The 19,854-nt window shown below is 45.2% G+C and overlaps 2 protein-coding genes across 5 annotated transcripts in view; one reads left to right on the plus strand and one right to left on the minus strand.

Moving 5' to 3' along the window:
- The window catches only part of CPSF7 (cleavage and polyadenylation specific factor 7), a 27,816-nt gene extending 12,880 nt beyond the window's left edge, over positions 1–14,936 (plus strand). For 2 of the 3 annotated variants that reach the window (XM_058526714.1, XM_058526716.1), the window contains exons 7-10: positions 320–438; positions 2,658–2,826; positions 3,779–3,946; positions 8,558–14,936. In XM_058526714.1, coding sequence (XP_058382697.1) covers positions 320–438; positions 2,658–2,826; positions 3,779–3,941 — 451 coding nt within the window. In that variant the 3' untranslated portion in view covers positions 3,942–3,946; positions 8,558–14,936. Of the gene's footprint in view, positions 1–319; positions 439–2,657; positions 2,827–3,778; positions 3,947–8,095; positions 8,117–8,557 lie in introns of all 3 variants that reach the window. The other variant, XM_058526715.1, reaches the window with a different exon arrangement.
- On the minus strand, positions 13,864–18,450 carry TMEM216 (transmembrane protein 216). 2 transcript variants are annotated; one of them, XM_058526720.1, is made up of 5 exons: positions 18,384–18,409; positions 17,731–17,832; positions 17,080–17,172; positions 14,734–14,935; positions 13,864–14,447 (listed from the first exon to the last, which is right to left on the minus strand). In XM_058526720.1, the coding sequence occupies exons 3-5, from the start codon at positions 17,123–17,125 to the stop codon at positions 14,432–14,434; spliced, it is 264 nt and encodes an 87-aa protein (XP_058382703.1). In that variant the 5' UTR covers positions 17,126–17,172; positions 17,731–17,832; positions 18,384–18,409; the 3' UTR covers positions 13,864–14,431. The 2 variants fall into 2 exon arrangements, with proteins under 2 accessions (XP_058382703.1, XP_058382704.1); XM_058526721.1 differs by lacking the exon at positions 14,734–14,935 and having other exon boundaries at positions 18,398–18,450.
- Positions 18,451–19,854: the final 1,404 nt, after the last annotated feature.

Below are 19,854 nucleotides of genomic sequence, written 5' to 3' on the forward strand. Positions count from 1 at the left end.
GTTTTGTTTGCATCTTAACCTTTTGACCCAAACCATGTCCTTCATATCCCTTTTTTAGGAGCTTGATTAAATTGAGTGCCATAAGTGGCTGTTAAGAATGTTATGAATGTCTAGCACTATTGGGTCATGCCAGAATTACAAAAGTATATGATATAAATCCTGTCCTTGGAGAGAAAATGAACAGATAAAACATATGAATAGGCTGAGAGCCCTTTAAGACATCATACAGGAGAGCGTAATTAAATAACATGGTACTCTAGACTATGGTAAAGATTATAAGAGGTGTGGGCAATCAGGAGTGGTATTATTTCTGTGGCAGCCGAGATTCGGGCCCTCCGCCCTCTACGGTGAGTGAAGCAGAATTTGAAGAGATCATGAAGCGAAACAGAGCAATTTCCAGCAGTGCCATTTCCAAAGCGGTATCTGGAGCCAGTGCAGGTAACTCACGCTTACCTTTAGTTTTGTCGTTTCCATTGCCGTAAGTTCAACAAAATAAGGTTGGAGCACTGTTAGATTTGCAACAGTGGCACATTTTGAGAAGCAATATATAACTTGATATCTTGGCTTTTGGGAAGCTCCAGTGGTGTTATTTACTTAGCCTGTGTCCAGATCTGCCCCATGAAAACCAACTTGATGCCTGGAATGTAAATAACCATCTCATTGTGGTACTCGTTGTAGAATGAAATTCCTGCCTCCTGGAGATCTTGATCTCAGTGGTTGATTAGTGGATCTAGTGTCTATGTAGTGGGTCCAGTGCCAAGTGTAGACCCGAGGTTTTTAGGACTGATGCCTCAGCTAGATGATGGGTTTGATGTGGAATCTGATTACATGTAGGGGTCTAGGCAGAGCTGGTGGCCTCCATGTAGCCTGTCCTAGAAAGAGGCAAGTCTGTTGGGTGTCATCTTAAGTCATAATATGCCCTTACCAGCTAGCTTTTGCCCTGCTGTCAGTATTAAGTGGGCAGAACCAGAAGTGGTGACTCTGAGGGCCCTGGGCACAGAATCTTTGGTTTCTAAGTGGAGGATATAGGAAGTTTCAGGGTTCTGGTCCAAGTTTCACATTATGACATTAGTCATATTCACATTCTTCCTGTGAGTTTCCCACATGAATATAAATACAGGCTGTCAGTTTCCTAAGAAATAAGTAATCCTAAATATTATCATTTGTTTTCCATAATTTCTCATCTTTGGTTGAAAAATTTGAATCCACAGAGTAGGGTAAAGACAGGAAGTATATACATCTCTTTTTTTTTTGGTTCACCAGAAAACCTTCATTGACATCTGAGTGAATCTTTTTAAATTAAAAAGTAATCTTTGTTCATTGTACCAAGTCAAATATACAGAGGAGTATAAAGGAAATAATTATTGTTCCTCTCCACCAATTCCTTCACACTGAGATGATCAATAACTGAATCTCTGTCTCCCTCCTTTTCTGTTGTTCTCATTCCAGTCACTTACACCACAAATATTTATTAAATGCCTACAAAATAGGCAAAAATTTTCTACCCTGGTAGAGCTGACATTCTGATGTTCCTGGACCCCCACAGAATCACAGTGCCTCCACAGTTTCTATTCTGTTCTTGCACAGAGGAAGCTGCCAGTCCTCATTATCGCTGGACCCCTGTCTGGTTTCATGCTTTCCTTGCATTATCTTCTGTCCTTAATGCTCTCGACTTAGCTTGGAAAAGCATTGTGCAAGTACCCACCCTGTGACCACTATCCTTGAGACCAGGCACTGCTCAAATTAGGGGATGAAGGGGCTAGTTCTTGATGGCAGCATAATTAAAATGTGTGTGTATACGCACACATACACACGTTTTAGATATACATTACACATATGTATACACACATCTGATTATAGATTTAAAATGATTCAGACATAGAAATATGCAGTGTTAATAACTGAAAGTTCTCTGTACAAGGACTACCACCAAGACCACCTTTTAAAATTTAGTGTCCATCCTCCAGATCTTTTTTCTGTGCATATAACAACATATATGTATATAATTTTGATTGTTTTTACAAAAATGGAATACTATTTTGCAACTTTTTTTTTTTTTAGTATATTCTGGACATCTGTTATATCAATATATAATAATACCTAACATTTGTTGAGCTCTTGACTGTGTGCCTGGCACTGTGCTAAGCGCTTTACATGGATTTCTTTGTTTACACACAGATTTCCCTCACGCTTTTTAACAACTATGTAGTTAGTATTTTGTAGAACCAGTGTTCCATAATTTATATAGCCAGACCCTGTTGAAGGAACTTTCAGTTGTTTCTAATTCTTTAATACAACAAGCGACGCTGAAACAAACATTATTAAACATACATGCTCGTGAACAGAGGTAGAAAAGTTTTAGAATCGCTGCGTCAGAAAGGATGCACATTGTTTATTCGAATGGATGTTGTCAAATAGCCCTCAGACGATGATGTGCCAGTTTATGCACCCACAAGCAGCATCTGAGAACATCTGTCTGGTTCCATGGAATATAGGTGCCATTCAGTTTCACACCTGCCACTTCTGCCTCATCCATTGTGCCGTGGTTCTATGGGATAGGTAGTTACTCTTGTTTGTGTCCTCCTCAGTTCTCCTTTTGGTCCAGTTAGTTTACTGTCTGTGCTCATCCTTGGCCTTTCCCATCCATCCCCTGTCAGGGGATTACAGTGACGCGATTGAGACGCTGCTCACAGCCATTGCTGTTATCAAACAGTCCCGGGTCGCCAATGATGAGCGTTGCCGTGTCCTCATCTCCTCTCTTAAGGACTGTCTTCATGGCATTGAAGCCAAGTCCTACAGTGTGGGTGCCAGTGGGAGCTCGTCCAGGTGAGTTGATGATTGCTTCAGCGGCCTACCAGCCCTGAGCAGCACTCTTCCAGGGATTGGCAGGGGGAGGAGAGGAGCCCAGGGTATCTGGCAAGGACCTGGCTAAAAGAGCAGACTAGCCCTCATGTCTTTAAGGGGAAGAAATGAATCAAACATTTGCATTAATAAATGTTGTAATGTCTGGAATCTGTGTGGCAGAGGGCTTATGTAGGAAGACAGACAGACTGGTATAGTTAAGAATGTGCTTGGAGCCATACCTGCTTGGATTTGAATCCCAATTCTCCTACCTGTGTGACCTTGAGTATGGAAGTTACTTGGCTTTCTAAGCCTCATTTTTCTCATTTTTAAAAAAGGAACAATAGAGGCCGGCCCTGTGGCTTAGAGGTTAAGTGCACGTGCTCTGCCACTGGAGGCCTGGGTTCGGATCCCGGGCACAGACCGGCGCACCGCTTGTCCGGCCATGCTGAGGTGGCATCCCGCATACAGCAACTAGAAGGATGTGCAACTATGACATACAACTATCTATTGGGGCTTTGGGGAGAAAAAGGGAAAAAAAGGAGGAGGATTGGCAATAGATGTTAGCTCAGGGCCGGTCTTCCTCAGCAAAAAGAGGAGGATTGGCATGGATGTTAGCTCAGGGCTGATCTTCCTCACCAAAATAAAAGGAACAATAGTAGTATTTATTTTACAGACCTGTTGTAAAGATTAGGTGAGGTAATGCATGCAAAGCTCTTAGCACTGTGCCTGATACATTAGTAAGATCTCAACAATTGAACTGTTATGATTTTCCCAAAGAAAACTAGTCCTCAAAGAGCTAACATCCTCAGACAGTGGGCTCATGATAGAGTAATAGGAGGGTGGTTTAGACAAATACTAGAAGACACCAGAACACAACACTCTTGGAAAGAATGTGATAGGCCCTCTGAGTGAGGCTAAGGGATCTTTCTAATAGGAAAAGACATCGGTCCCGAGAGAGGTCACCTAGCCGGTCCCGGGAGAGCAGCAGGAGGCACCGGGACCTGCTTCATAACGAAGATCGGCATGATGATTATTTCCAAGAACGGAACCGAGAGCACGAGAGACACCGGGATAGAGAACGGGACCGGCACCACTGAGCAAGGTGGGATGAAGCCCCATTCCTGGCTGGTGGATGATCTCTTATGAAAGAAAAATTATTGATAGTGAAGATTTCTTTCTCTCTTCTTAGAGCAAATAAAGGGGGTAGGAGGACTTTTGATTTAGGTATAACTGAAAATTCAGGAGGGCATATTTCCTGCTGTTTGTGAGGAGTCTCACCCTGAGATGGACCTGAGATGAGGCTGTCTTTGCTTGTTTCTTGACTGCCTTAATGTAGTATCTGAGAGAACGTGGCATAATGGCTAAGAGCATAGTGTCTGCAGGCAGATGCCAGAGGGAGTCCCAACTCCTCAGCCATAGTGCTTTCTGTTCCTCAGTTTCCTCATTTGTAAATGAAGGTAATAAAAGCAACTGTCTCGTTGGATCGCTGAGGAATCAGTGATATAATCCATATAGCATTTAGCACTCATCATACCTGTCACATAGTACGTTCTCAATAAATGATAGCCATTGTTGTTATCATTGTTATATTTTAACCCCACCAAACTTTCAAGTAAAAAGTCTGGAAAATTGACCAAGGAAGAAAAGTAAGACCATTGCCTACTTGTTAGTTTTCAAGGTGCAAGATTAATGATTTTAAGAACTAATATCTGTTAAAAAGATTTTGAAAATCAACATACTGTAGTCAGGAGAAAGCTGATCTGAAAAACATTATCTTGAATAGCTTTAGAGACTATGTGGAGGATACTTCAATGGAAGGATATATTTGTTTTGGAAAAAAAGACTTATTGACAGCACAGTTTTTTGTTTCTTCTGCAAAACAAAAGCAGGAGAGTTGGGTGGTGGGGAGCTATCTTAACTTGGGTAAATGAAAAGTTGAGTTAGCGGGGCTGGCCCAGTGGTGGAGTGGTTACGTTCGCGCGCTTCACTTTGGAGGCCCGGGGTGCTCAGGTTCGGATCATGGATGCGGACATACAAACCACTTATTAAGCCATGCTGTGGCAGGCGTCCCACATATAAAGTAGAGGAAAATGGGCATGGATATTAGCCCAGGGCCAATCTTCCTCAGCAAAAAGAGGAGGATTGGCAACAGATGTTAGCTCAGGGCTAATCTTCCTCATCAAAAAGAGAAAAAAAAAAGTTGAGTTAGGCTTCGCTGGATCCAGGGGCTGTTTTCATTCTCAGACAGGCTACAGGTTACATCCCACCAGCTTGGCAATCCCAACTGAAAGAAAGCTTCCAGCCAAGATTGTTTCTAGTATATAAGCAAGCAAGAGCAGTTGTTGACTCTGTTTCTGTGAAGATCTTGAGTAGTCTCCACTCTGGCTAGGATGGGCTGGCTATTTGTGGTTCCTGAAGGCTATTGCATGACCCAGTGACTTGAGGTGTCTTCTCAATTTTGTGGTTTCAGAGCATGTGTATTATGAAGATGTCCTTGTTTTTTTGCCAGTTTGGCTGGTCTGAAGTAATGATAACTGAGAACAGGGTGAGGAGTAGGAATAGTTCTGTTGGTATCTTGAACGTGGATAGATGGACGACTAGAGGAAGAAGGGCAAAGAAACTCGCCCCACCCCCAGTGAGTCCTGTAGTTCACAAGCAAGAGCTGGACTGTAAACAGTTGGAAAATTGCAGTATTTTGCCTAGTGACAACCTACTAACAGACAAGACAGTCTTCTGATGTTTGGCTACTGCCCTCTACTTTTTTTGTTTGGCATTATCTGCTGTTAACTTAGGCAGAGTTATAGCTAGGAATTCTTTTTGTCGTCTTCTATAGGAGGCAGATAAATAAGAAAATGAAAGTTACTACCATTTTTTACCTGGCTCCCTTCTCTGTTCTTATACCACTCATTTATTCCACAGTCCTAGAGAGCTTGACAGCATTGAAATCTAGGATACCCCACATAAAATCAGCAGTTAAGCTGTTGATTCTAGATACTGCTGCCTAGATTTTGCAACAGGTTGAGTTTTGGGAGGTGCTCACGTATCCTCTAGAAAAGCAGACTCGAGGGGAGGTGGAGCCCACAAATAGCTTTGGCCCGATTCACTCTCAGGGAGTGGGCAGGAGAGTGGGCATTAGAGGAGGTCTTTGCTCTGGTCTCATCCCTCTGTAGCAGTAGCAGCATTTCCCTTCTCTTGTTTGAGCTAGCACAGTTGCTAGTGTTGTTTGTAGGTCCAGTATCACCACCCTCCCCTAATTCTGCACCCTACGGTATGTGTCCTTTGGAGCCAACTAGGGTAAAAGTGACCAGGGAGGTGTTACTTGGTCTGTGCAGAGCATGAATTAATAGTCTTGGGGGCTGCATTCAGTTTTGTAGTTACAACATGTAACTGCATGCCACTATTTCTGGTGGCTTTGCTCCTAACAGCCTTTTGACAAAGAAGTTGTGAGATCCACTGATGATTAGTACTTTGGGGACTGAACATCTGAACCTGAGACTTTAGCTGTCATTTTGCTTCATTTCTTCCACTGTAAAATGGGACTGTTTTTCCATTATGAGGATGATTCAATTTGGATAACTCTGAAAAATCCTATAACCCAGTAGTTCCCAGAAAGCAGTCATTTGGCTGGTGCGGGCCTATGACAAGATGAGGAAAAGGAACTCGGAGGCAGATTTTCCAATTCCCCATTTTGCCTAATCACCCCTTAGATATGTTGGTTATTCCATGCAAATAATTACTCCGAAAGAACTGAATCAAACAGCCAAAAAAATGCCAGTTTCTCACATTCTCATCCTGTGGACTCTTAATTCCATCTGCAGGTACCATCTTGTGACTCAGGAGATTTCATGTTGGGGAAATGGTGCATGAGCCTCATTTATCTTGAAAACTTTGCAAGCTCTACATACAACATTTTCGAGTTAGACAATAATAGTATTTATATTGTACAGACAGGTGTTCCCTGAGAGCATGTCCCATGAGCAATAGAGCAGCACCCTTTTTTGTCCGTCCTTCCTCAGGATGGGCATTGCCTCTGAGGCCTGAAGTCTGATTGGCCCACTTTGGCTTCTGTCTGCATTCAAACATTACCACCAGAATGTGGCCATCACCTCTAAGAATTGGGTGCTATAGTTTACTTTTCCTGATGCACTAGTTATCCTTTGCGTCTTGTTCTGTATGGACAGCTCCCAGATTACATCTCTTTTGGGGTATATGTGTGTGTGCTTTGGAGTTTGAGGATATTCTTGGGTAATCTGTGGCTTCGACTTTTTGTCGTTCTCAGCTGTTGTCTTCATTATTTTAGGACATTATCCCAATTGAAATATGGTCATTCTCACCTCATTCCTATCCTCCTGGTCCAGTGAAAACTAAGCATTCTGTTCAATTTTGATCCAGTGCAAAGATTCAGAAACCCAACTGGTATGAAATTGAGAAGGCACTGAGGGCTTCAGTTTTCTCTTATAGAAAATGAGACTGATACCTGCCTGTATAGGTGTTTAGAGAAACCAGAAGGCAGACGCCATAACAGATTCTGAGGATCCCAAGCTGAAATAGTGCCATTTCAGAGTGTAGAAGAATCAGGCAGCTGGTGGGTCTGTTTTTCTTGGCTAGCTCCTCCAGGTTACAGAAGTGCGTACATAAAGGGGGAGCATTTGTGTGTAAGCTATGTTGCCAATTTGGGCCTTAGTAGAAATCCTAAACCTGAATTTAATCTCCCTTTTTCCTTTTAGCTCTTCTATTGTATATGGTCAGATTGAGCAGGCCACCCCCTGCGGACTGATATTGCAACATTGGAACAAGGGCTGAGTGTACTAGGGACCTTAAGTTTGGTGGAGAGGTGATAAGTGCCTTACTGTTTGGCAGAAGTTCTTTGCTTTTAGTTTCTTGGATGGTGACTACTGATTATTTTATTTCCATGCTCTGCTTTCTGGCCTGGCCTGGCCAGATCGCTCTTGCTTGCTGTTAGTGTGCTTCTTGACTCACAGCTGTCACCTGGGGAAAGACGTAAAATCTCTTGAGTTTTAGTACAACTTAGAATTCTGGCTCTGTGTGTGTGTGTGTGTGCATGCATACACACATACTCATAAGGAGTGTTTGGAATCTATTTTAACCAGGGCTTCCTTAAAAGAAGAAAAAGTTTAGGAGTTTCCTGTGTAAGTACATGCTCCCTGCTAGGGCCTCTTAGGTGTTTGGGGGTTAATGGATTTGGTTATGTACACACTTGTTTTCTTACCATTGTACCTCCCATTTCCAGATTTTTTCCCCTTCCCTTAAGGTAAGCTATGACTTGCTCAGAATAGATTTTCTGAAATAGTATTTAAACTCACCCACCATGTTCCTTATAGCAACTTTTCTCGAAATGTTGTAGTTTCCATGCTTTTCTAGCCAATCTCCTTTTCAATCAAACTGCTTTGAGACCTCATTTCATTGTCTGTTTTCCCCCCTAACCTTAAAGTAAGATGTCACAGCTTTTTTGTCACTACTCATTGTAGCTTCTCCCCCACCCCTTCCCTCACTACTCACAGTGCCAGACACTCCCAGACAACCCTACTTTCTTTTGTTTACTTTCCCAGGCTTGCATTCTCTCTGTCTGTGTCCCCTACTTCATATGTTACAACTTTAGAAAATGCCAGTGTAATTCATATAAGCCCCTTTTAATCAATAAGTGACCTCTAACTTGTGTTTTCTTTCTTCTCTTCTGATGTTTTCATTGCAGGAGTCTGGTTGGAAGCAAATGTTTTTTTAATGGACTTGCATCTCCTCACCTTGATCAGGACTAAAGGACGGAGGCCGCTCCACCCCTTCCCCTTCCTCCAAACCCCTAATCCCCTCCAGACACCCAGGGAATACCCTCTGCCCTACAGGATTGAATATTGCCTGGCAGCCCTCCCAATCCCACACCTGTTTGCCAGGGGAAAGAACCTAAAGACTTCGTGTGGTTGGGAGGGGTGGCAGACAGGGAGAAAACATGTCCAGGCCCCTGGTCTCCATAGAGAATGGTGCTTTGTCCGAGGAAACGAATGTTTCTGATTCTCCAGGAGCAGTTCAGTGGTGAGGTTGATGGGAAGACTTCCTTCCCAAAGAAAGTGGATCCTCCATGCAGGATCTAGGAGAGTGACTGGGTGTGCCAAAATATGCCCAGGGTCCTGCCCTCAGCACTAGGTTTGATGGGGCCAAGAGGGTCCAAACCCCTTGCTAACATACCACTTCTTTGTTTAACTCCTTTACCTTCCCAGCCCTTGGAGGAGGGACCATGAGAACAGAAATTACCTTATGAAAAGCTTCTCCTGTTCTTGCTTTTCCCTCTACACACTGACGGTTTGTTTCCCTGACCTCCCAGAGGGCTGAACCCTTCCCACTCCCTGCTGCCCAGCCTCCTTAGTGGACTTGCCCCTCCTAAGCAGGGAAGGCCCATGAGGTTGCTTTCTGCTGTGGAGCCTGGCAGAGCCAATTACCACCCTCTGCTGCTTCGTGCTTGGTTGCCCCCTGCAATAACCAGCGCTACTAGGTGTTCCCTTTCCCTGGGGCTTTTCCATTTCACATGTGGAGCCCTTCCCCCAAGAAGGCTGCTTCCTTGTTTTAGAGGAAGGTACTGCCATTGGGAGATGGGGACATCGGACCTCAGCAGTGAAGAACCCTCGTGAAGTACCAGGAGGAGTGGGGAAGGAGGCAAGTTGGGCAGGATATGGCCTACTTCCATAGGCTTTTCTTTTTTCAGGTTTGATGTGAGCATGGGCTTGCATCCCCCAGGTACATACTTTTACTTATTGTGGGATAACCTGGCACTAGTAGGCAGGTAAAGTCACAAATTTGGTGTCTTTCCACCTTTTGACAGTTGACTTAATAGCTCCCCTCGCTCTGCCTGGAGGTACTCCCTGCCTCTGATAAGGAGCAAGGAAGAAGTGGAGCCTGACTTGAATGAGCTCAGCTCAGAGTTCTAAAGACGACCACTCTGGGGGCCATTTTCTACACAGGCAAATGGAATTGCTTTTCCCATAATATGGAAATTGTGATGTGGTTGTTGCTGAAGGACGAAGCAGCAACAGGGTCCTGCAGTACCCACGGGGCGATGGATGCTACTTCTGCATGCATCTACAGGGCACGTGACATCTAACATGAGAAGAGACGTGGCATGTGAGATGAGACTTGGCCTGAGATGTAGGGTCACTGGAGACCCTTTTGGCTCAGAGGGGAGAGACTGAGTTGGACTGAACCCTTCCTCTGTTCCCTGCACGTTTCTGACATAACTCTCAAATCAGTCACTGAGGGAGTCCCACAGGGTTGGAGAGGCACATTCCCTTGGGACAGAGGCTACAGGTTTGTGGCTTTTTTCCCCTGTCTCCCAACCCCATCCCCACCTCCACTTCAGAACATGGCACCGCACCCAACTGGCCAAGTGTTAAGTGATGTGCTTATCCTCGAGAGCAGCTCCGGGTGTCTTTTTAAAACGTAGAGAAAACCAAGTAAGGTGACAGTTTAAGGAAAAAAAATATATAGAATACCAGAAAAGCTGTTTACCCGGAGAATTTTTTTTCTCCCCATTTTTGTTTTGTTTCTACTCAATGACACAATTTTTAGTTTTATTTCCTGATAGCAAAAGGAAAAAAAAAAAAAACCCAGCCCTCAAAAAGGCCAAGGCCCCGTCCCCCTGTTGTCGGTGATTTGTTTGTCTTTCTGATAGGTTGAAAATTGTGTAATAAACTTGATGACGCTGTCAATCTTTTATACTGCATTGTATTTTTTTCCTTTTGTAACAAAATATTTTTAAATAATAAATGGGGTGTGAGCTGTTTTATGGATTCTGCATTGCATAGATTTGTGGAGGTGTCTGGGGCCTGGGCCGATGTAGAGGCTGTGGGGTGGCAGTGAAACCTGCGTTCTTAGCTGGAACTGCATGTTGGGCACGTAGTTGCCTATAGTACACCTAGGAGACTTCTAGTGCACACCTTTGGAGGTGCCCCTTGAGGTTTAGCTTTTTTCGTTAGCCATCTAAATAGCCCAGTTAAAAATTCCAAGTCGTCCTTTACCCTTCAAGATACCTAAGATTTATTCTCAGAATAAATGTCCTACCTTGTACAGTTCAGTTCTGATGTCATTAAGTTCACGAAGGGAAGAATCCTCTGCTAGGAGTTAGAAGATATGCTTTCTTATGCCTACTTCCACCATCGATCTATCTAACCATGGACAAGCAACATAACCTCAGTATCTTTCATCTGTGAGATGAAAATGATAGCTGTTTTGCCCTCCACACAGGGATGTTTTAAGATACTAATGTTAACATGTTTTGTAAACTGAATTGCTATCTAAATATGAGGAAGTACAGATTAGAAAGCTTAGCAGAGTGTTGTGGGGTGATGTTGGGATTCCAGAAAGCTGCTGGCTTTTTCCAAAGCCAGGTGAACAAGAGGAGAGTGACATGATAAAATGATGGACCAGAGACCAGATGATGTATAATGTGTATTGGAACCAGTAAAGGCAAGATCAGTGTAAAAACCTTTAGTAGAAGAGAAGACCTTCCCAGAGGGTCTATGATGATGTGAAACTTGAAGGAAAAAAACAGGTGGCATGCCTCTCAGAATTTAAACATTATTCTCAAGTTGAGTTCCGTAGTCACCTGCATCTCAGGTATGTGCCCTCCGCTGAAATGCCTGTTTCTGTGTTGCATCCATCTCTATGTAAAGTCTAGAAATCGATTTTGTATGCCCCAGATGACTTTTATGTCAACTAAAGTGTGAGCACTGCTACTTTCAAGAAGTAAATACATTCTTCAGTTTCATCTAGGAGCTACCATGGTGGTACAGAAAGGGAATGACCTTTGAGTCACCTCTAGGTTCAAATCCCAACTCTTACTGTTTAAGCTGAATGCCCTTGGACACATGAGTCGATTAACATCGAGCTGATTTCCTTCTGCCTCAGGATCATTGTATGTATGGATTAAATATACCGTGCCAGGCACTAGGTGAGTATTAGTCCCCTACGAGTTGCTGCCATGGTATAAAGCCAGAAACCTGAATCTGTGTCCTAAGTGCTTCCTGAATTGGGCCAGACCTCGGCCCCTGGAGATGCGCCCTGCAGTCACTTGACAGTTATAGTCAGGAGTGTGAACACTCGAGCAGGCCTCTGCCAGCTCATGTGGCTATGGCCTGCTCCTTTGCTGAGTCCTCTCCACTGTCCCAGAATGTTGGTCTTTCAGGTCTGCATGGGCTGTAAAGTGGCTTCCCTTGGCACTGCAGTGAGTAGAGCCTCTGACCACGTCAACCCTGAAAGACTAGCTGTGCTGACCCCTGTCCTTTGCTCTCAGTTCTGTTGGATGATGTTCTATGCTGGTGACACTAACTGCATCCACACAGGTGGCTCCAACAAGCTTCAGGAAGAATGACCATTTATGGAGCCGTCCACAGGAGACAATGCACTAAGCTTCCAGATAACCATGAAGTAAATGAGAGGACTTCCTGTTCTAATCCTATCCACCTTTTCAACTGTTCATTCTCATCCACAAGTGTTACCTGTTGAGGAATGGAATTTCCTTGATCTGGACTGAGACTCTTAAGACAAGGTTTCCAGTTCCAACTGTTAGTAACCAGTCGTGTGATGCTTGGCTGTTCCTTCCTCATCTCTAAGCCTGCAAAGTGGAGGGCTAGACTAAGTTGATCTCTAAGGTCCCTTTGAATTATAAGCTACCTCTAAACTTCCAACTGGGCCTTTCATTCATTTTATCTGTGTTGCTGGGAGGGTGACCTTAACCACTGAACCTCTAAATGAAATAGGGAGAAGTTCCTCTCCGGTTCAATGCCAGCAACTTCTTCAAAGCAGGGCTAAAGAAAGTGGCAGTGTGAGAAGCAGCAGAAAATCAGGGTATTAGTAGGGTTTGTGATATTTGGAAATATCTGGGAAGTTTCTATTGGATTTTTTGTTACTGATTCATGGTTGATTAGACTTGTCTACTCTAGTTTTTGGATAGACCCCAAAGGCAGCTAGGAGGTGAGGACACAGAAGGGGTAGGAAACAAGATAAAGCATCAGTGCTTCGGACAGTGGAGACCTTCACAGGATGAGAATGAACCTGATCACAGGAAACAAGCAGAGTTAAAAACCAGCACAGGGGCTGTCCCGGTGGCATAGTGGTTAAGTTCGCGCACTCTGCTTTGATGGCCTGGGGTTTGCAGATTCAGATCCCAGACGCAGACCCACGCACCACTTATCAAGCCATGCTGTGGCAGGCATCCCACATATAAACTAGAGAAAGATGGGCACGGATGTTAGCCCAGGGCCAATCTTCCTCAGCAAAAAGAGGAGGACTGTCAACAGATGTTAGCCAGGGCTAATCTTCCTCACCAAAAAAATAAATAAATAACCCAGCATGGAATGATTAAAAGGCCAATTACTTTTTACTTTGAGTAAGAGCAGATATTCTAGGATTCATCTGACAGCAGAGGAACCATATAGCTCAAGGTTTCCTAAGGTGGATTTTGTCATGGCTCCTGGTGGCTTCTTGGGGCTAAAAAAAAAATGGCCACTACTGAGCAAGTTGAGAAACAGTTTTAAAGATGGTTACTTGGAGAAGGGAATGATACATTCATCTACGGCAACAATTCTCCAGCTTAAAAAAAATAAAAGTATGTGTTCCTTTTATGTTAACTTGAAATTTTTAAATAAATGACCAAAAAATATTGGTAAGTTTAGAATATGCTTCTTCCCATTACTCACACCTCACCCTGAAAAGGAACTGACATTTATCTATAAGAGGAATGAGAGACAAGATGTGGTTCTGGGGCAGAGGAGAAGAATACAAGCAGTCTTGTGCAGGATGACAGACCTGGAGAAGGGACAGAAGTTGGCAGTGCCTTTAGGGATTAATTCAGGCTGGAGCTGGGGGAAGAAAATCAGTGGGACACCTTCATTGCTGCCTGTGTCCACACTGGGTCACTAAGCACAGCCTGGGAACAAACCGCTGGGATAGTCTCCACCTTCTCTTGGAGTGGATGAAAGTCTAGGGACGGGCCATAAGGAAAAGGCTGCAATCCTCACAACAGAAAATACGTATTTATTATAAAATAATGTTTGTTTCATGATGAGAATAGAAAAATAACAATATGAGCTACTAGAAAAGTTCTGGAGCTCAGTCTCTGAGGAGTGGAACGAGAGGCGTTTGCGTGACTCTGGGAGCTCACCATCCTGAGGCTCTCCGTGCTCGTGCGTGACAGGCGTGGCACAGCACGTACAGGGACATGTGGCTCAGGTCCCGCGGGAAGCCCAAGGAGCCCACATGGTCCACACAAGATGCTCTGGCCACGATGATCAAAGAGGAGAACTTGAGGTCAGCAGGAAATTGGTTCTGAGAAGGGCCAGGATGGGGACAACCTTGCCCCTCCCTATACTGAAGTGTAGAAGAGTCTTAGGCTGATGCTCCTGGTTTAGAAGATGGTGCCCAGTGCCCTTATGCTCTGTTTGTTGCCCAAACGTCTGTGCTGAGGAAAAGCTGCAACCTTTCCCAGGACAGTGTGACCCACCATTTCTCACTGGTGTGGCTAAAGTGCCAGAAGGATGTGTGGTCTCAGCCCATGAGGGCTGCTGGCTGCAATTTTTGTACTTCAAATCCTGTCCATACTGATGGCAGAAAGAAAGAAACAAAATGTTAAAAGACCAATGAACAAGAGCAGCTGGCCTGATCTGTTCTATCTTCCAAGCCTCTTGACCCCAAAGAACAAGGAGAATGTCTTCTCTAAGTGGGTAACTGTCTACCCTAAATGGGAAAGGAGGTCCCACAGACATCGCTTTCCCCCTTAAAAGTCCTCTAAATGCCTCAGGCTTCAGAAGAACAATGAATCCCTCCCTGGGATGGGATGGGAACCCAACCCTCAAGTGACGGGAAATGGTCCCTCAGCAGTGGTACCTGGAGAAGGCGGCCAGGGTAAGCACCTCAAGCAGCAGCTCTGAGCCACAGAAGAAGAGCAAGATGCCGTTCATGATGGCTTCCAGGCGGAGCACGTAGGTCTGCAGCAGCAGGTAATAGGAGGCCATCATGGCAGATGGGAAGGTCAAGGCCACACTAATAACAAGTGGCATCTTTCGCTGGCAGAGGTTTCCCTTCGTACCTGTCAGACACAGCCCGTGGAGTCACCTCCAAGTGGCCTGCTCTCTCTGGCCTCAGAGGAAAGGTGGGTGAGATAGGATGGGCTGGCAAGGCAGAGAAAAATGAGCCTGACTGGGCATGTGCAGATTCATCAATGGGGTCCCACTGGGATAAAAGGAGAGCTTTGGAGGAGTTACAGGACTGGAGTCATTCACTCCAAAGGCCCTGCTTCCAGTCTGGGTCACACTCAAGGGACAATGGGATCTTTATTTGGGAAAAAAATTTTAAATTATGAAAATAGTATATAATCATTGAAAACTTTTCAACTAATATAGAAAATAATTTTAGAAAATATAGAAACTAAAAGACTCCATGACTCACCCCCTGGAGACAGCCATCATTGCAGAATGACGTATATTGTTTCAGACTTTTTCATATGTGTATACTCACATATTACTATTTATTATTATAGAAATAGAATCATACTCTACATACTGTTTTGCAACTTATTTTTCCCATTTAACATAAGTTAGACATCTTTCCACATAACTACCTTATTCTTTTTTAATGGCTATGAACGATTTCATTGAATCAACAGCAAAATTTATTTAACAAATCCTATATTGATAAGATGTTTAGGTTGTTTCTTTCTTTGTTTTTTTTTTTTGAGGAAGATTGGCCCTGCACTAACATCTGTTGCCAATCTTCCTATTTTTGTTTTTTCTCCCCAAAGCCCCAGTACATAGTTGTGTATCATAGTTGTAGGGTTGTTGCTCTTCTATGTGGGATGCCACCTCAGCATGGCTTGATGAGCAGTGAGTAGGCCCAAGCCCAGGATCTGAACCAGCGAACCCTGGGCCGCCGAAGCGGAACACGCGAACTTAACCACTACGCACGGGGCCAGCCCTGTGTTTAGGGTGTTTCTAATGTTTTGATGTTACAAAATATGTGGCAGAAAACATTCTCATAGAGATATCTTTGCGTATCTGTGGAAGTGTTTTTTTCAACCAGTTTCAGAAGTGAAATTGTTAGGTCTAAGAATACGAATTTTACATGGTAAATCTATTAGCACAAAGGTTGTACTAATTTATGTCCCCAAACAGTGTGGGAATATAAATACCCACAAGAAAGTGGGACTAGAGAGACCTGTTCCTCACACCCATTCTAATACTGGGTATTTGGAAAGCTTTTCAATCTGATGGGTGATAATGTTACTTTGTTGTTTCAATTTGCTTTTTATTAGGAAGTTTCGGCATTCTGTCATGTTTATTGGTCCTCTGCAATTATTCTTATGTGAATTGCCTATTGGTGTTTAAAATTAGGTGTCTTTTCCTTAGTGATTCAAGCGAGCCTTCTTTATCCTTTATTATACGTGTTGCAAGTATTTTTTTCCCTCAATTTGTGTTTTAACGCTTTTCAGAGACGAGATATTCTAACTAATAAGAGATTTGTTCTGTATTTCTGGGGATATAAAACTTGTCCTAAAGAAATCCTGGGGCCGGCCTGGTGGCATAGTGGTTAAGATCGCGCACTCTGCTTTGGCGGCCTGGGATTTGCAGATTCGGACCCCAGGCGCGGACCTGTGCACCGCTTATCAAGCCATGCTGTGGCAGGCATCCCACATATAGCGTGGAGGAGGATGGGCATGGATGTTAGCCCAGGGCCGGTCTTCCTCAGCAAAAAGAGGAGGATTGGCAACAGATGTTAGCTCAGGGCTAATTTTCCTCACCAAAAAAAGAAGGAAAGAAAGAAAGAAAGAGAGAAAGAGAGAGAGAGAGAGAAAGAAAGAAAGAAATCCTTACTCAGAGAAGTGGAGGGGATCTCAGTGCTGAGGTGTACAGGCATATACTGCCCTGGACATGGAGTTATAACTGAATCTACTCCCCCAAGCAAACCAGTGAGAGGAACCAGGCACTCGAGGCAACTGGGAAGGAATTACCTCATATCTTATGGTACTGCCCACCTCTGGCTCCCACAGAGCACCAGACAGGTAAATCTTGACCCAAAATATGAAGCAGCCTGAAACTTCAGAGAGGGAGTAATGGGATATACCACCAGACCCAACTGCTTATTGTGAGCCTAGGTTATGTACTTTTTCTTGTTAAGCAAGTTACAGATACCAGCTCATCCCATAAGGAATGGAAATATTCTCTGGACAACACTCACCAAAAAACAGTCGAATTACTTCAATTCCAAGATAAAGAAGGAGCATCACCACATCCAGTACTAGATTGGCTGTTGGATACGGTAGCAGGAGACCTGCCAATACAAAGCCAGAGTCTGCAAACAACATATAACACTCCCCCCCAAGACCTCCCACACACTTGGGAATAAAGAGGACTTGAGTCTTATCAGCTTTCCATGAGCTAGTTAGTGAGATGTGCACAGGATCTGTTAACCTCCTGTGGGATCTGTTGACTCCTATGTCTGTTAGAGGCAGGCTCATTACCACGGGGCTTTACTCCTAACTCCAAGTCTGTGGGGACTCCCCTCTCCAAAATGGTCAGAGGTACATGAGTACACAGACCACTGAATAGTTTCTGAGGGTCACCAATGGGCTTAAAGTGGAGTTCAGCAAAGAGGTGACGGGAGAGCAGAATGTAGAAGCCCACATTTCCCAAACTCAAGAAATTCTTGCTGAGGGGCTTCCGACTGAATCCTTCTCAAAGAAGCCAGCTGATGAAGAGACTTCTACCTTGCAGTGAAGAGGGGCTAAAGAAAGGAATGAAAAATAAGACGGCTCTTGGTGGCAGCTGGCTCTGGGTTGGAGTGGGGAAAGGACGTTGGGGCAAGGGGGGGTCAAGCCCCAGGCCTTACCTTTATACAGAAATATGAAGAGTTCCAGCAGGAAATAGGTAGCATAATACCACCCGTTCAGAAAGAACAGGATTTCCAGGGGGGTGGAGGACAACCGTTTACCTGAAAAGATGAGCACAGAGAAGAGGGATGGGCGGGAAGCAGCTCAGTCTCGGTTCTTTGAATGGTTCTGTGTCTAACTGGGAGAAAACACGAGGTCGCAGCTACTGGGAAGGGCCACTTGGAGCCCTTGATTGCTGATCATGAGGGGGGTGTGTGTGTGTAAAGGGTGGAGGGGGGCCTTCCTTCAATCCCCTTCTTTCTCCAGAATCGCCGTCACTCTTGGCTTCGGGGGAAAGTCAGTGCCCCTTTAACATCTAACCCCGTCACTATTTGGAAGGGGAAACTGGGGCGCAGAGACCAGCACTGGCCTGCTCGAGGTCACACAGAAAATTCGTAACTGAGCCGGCCTACAATACGCCTAGGCAAGGATGTGGAGGTCTGACAGACCCGCACTTTGAGACCTCCAGGCACTCAGGGTGGGTGGGGCTGCGAAACCCCTCTCTGGACAAGTGAGGAGCGATGCGATGGCCCTAACACCTGAGAATGGAGGGTCTAGGAGCGAAGGGAGGCGGGGCAGTGAAGGGGTCAGCACCAGGACAGGACTCACACACCTCCGGCATCTCACCTCGCGGCGCCATCTTCAGTCCCCATGGAAACTGCCTACGCGGCCACAGCCGCTCCCGGATTAGCGAGGCGCTGCCGGAAGCGGGGGATGGAGCGGCCCCGGCTTCGGGCCCCTCTGCCGGCCCCCCGGCACTCTATGGTTACCCGGGCTGTCTCAGTGCGTCCGCGCGTGCGCCGAGAGGAGCGCGCGCCGTAAACCGCCTTGCTGGGATTTCAGCTCCCTGAGCCTTGGGGACAACAGTGGCCGCCCTTGGAGCAATCGTCCGCAGGATCCCGGGGGCAGAGGCAGCTCTCGGTCCCCCAATTCCTCCCCCCGCCGCCAGGTTACAGTGCTTTGGCAGAAGTGGCCGGTTGTGGCAATGTGACCCCAGGATTGGCAAATAGCCCCCTAGCCCCAGGATTCTCTTTTCTAACAACGGTCTGAAAATGAGAAACGGTGTGCGCGACCGTTTCTCTGCAAATGCTGCGTGGGGTTTAGCATCGGCCTTTGTGTGGCCGGTTTATTATTAGGTAATTAGAAGCCACCAAAATGAATGGGAACTAGAGGCTGCTTTCAAGGCGCACGAAGAACAGCGAAGATGAAACGTGATCATCACGTGACCCATAATCTGCAGTGGGAGTTGAGAGGACAAAGTACCCCTGGGTGGGAATTGAGAGGAGTTGCCAATAGATGGCCTGTGAACTAGGTTTTGAAGGCCGAATACCATTTGGAGCATTAAAAGTGTGTTTCTGCCCACAGGGGAGTAGAAGGAAAGAGGGTGTGGAGTGAACTCAGGCTGACTTGGCTGTTAGCCGGTTGTCAGTCAGGGAAGGGCAAGAAACAGGTGGCACACAAACCAGGTCATTTGAGTAGAGTGACTAACCTTTAAGGAAAATGCTGTACTCCTAGTTAGCTGGGGTGGAAGGGGGGCAGTAACTGTTACTTCTCCCAGGAATAAAGGGGAAGGGGCAGAAGCAACTTCTGGAACCTGGAGAGAGTAATGTGTATAGAGACGTCCTCCCAATGGGAGCTGTGACAGTCTGATAAGCTAGTAGATAAATATCTGACACTTTCCCTCTGCTCCCTCCCATTGGCAGAACTTAACTGCAAGCTGGAGCGCTTTCTTTAGCGTCAGTGGAACAAGGCACAGAGTAAGGCGGGGAAGGCTGGAAAGGGACCTGGACCCAGCACACCTACCTCCACTGCCTGCTAGACAAGAGACATTAGGCAAGTTCCTGCTCGGAGCCTCAGATGTCCATCTCTAAAAGGAGAGTGGGCCAGCTGCTTGTTTTTGTAAATCAAGTTTTTTGGGGAACACAGCCACGCCCACTCACATATTGTATATAGCTTTCATGCTACAACTGCTAGGTTGAGTAAAGCTGGCCCTCTGTATCCGCAGTTCCGCATTTGCGGGTTCAACCAACCTTAAATCAAAAGGCCTAGGATAGTTGCCAACTCTGTACAACATGTACAGACTT

This window comes from Diceros bicornis, chromosome 31 (genome assembly GCF_020826845.1).
Source record: "Diceros bicornis minor isolate mBicDic1 chromosome 31, mDicBic1.mat.cur, whole genome shotgun sequence".
In the NCBI taxonomy this organism is placed as follows: domain Eukaryota; kingdom Metazoa; phylum Chordata; class Mammalia; order Perissodactyla; family Rhinocerotidae; genus Diceros; species Diceros bicornis.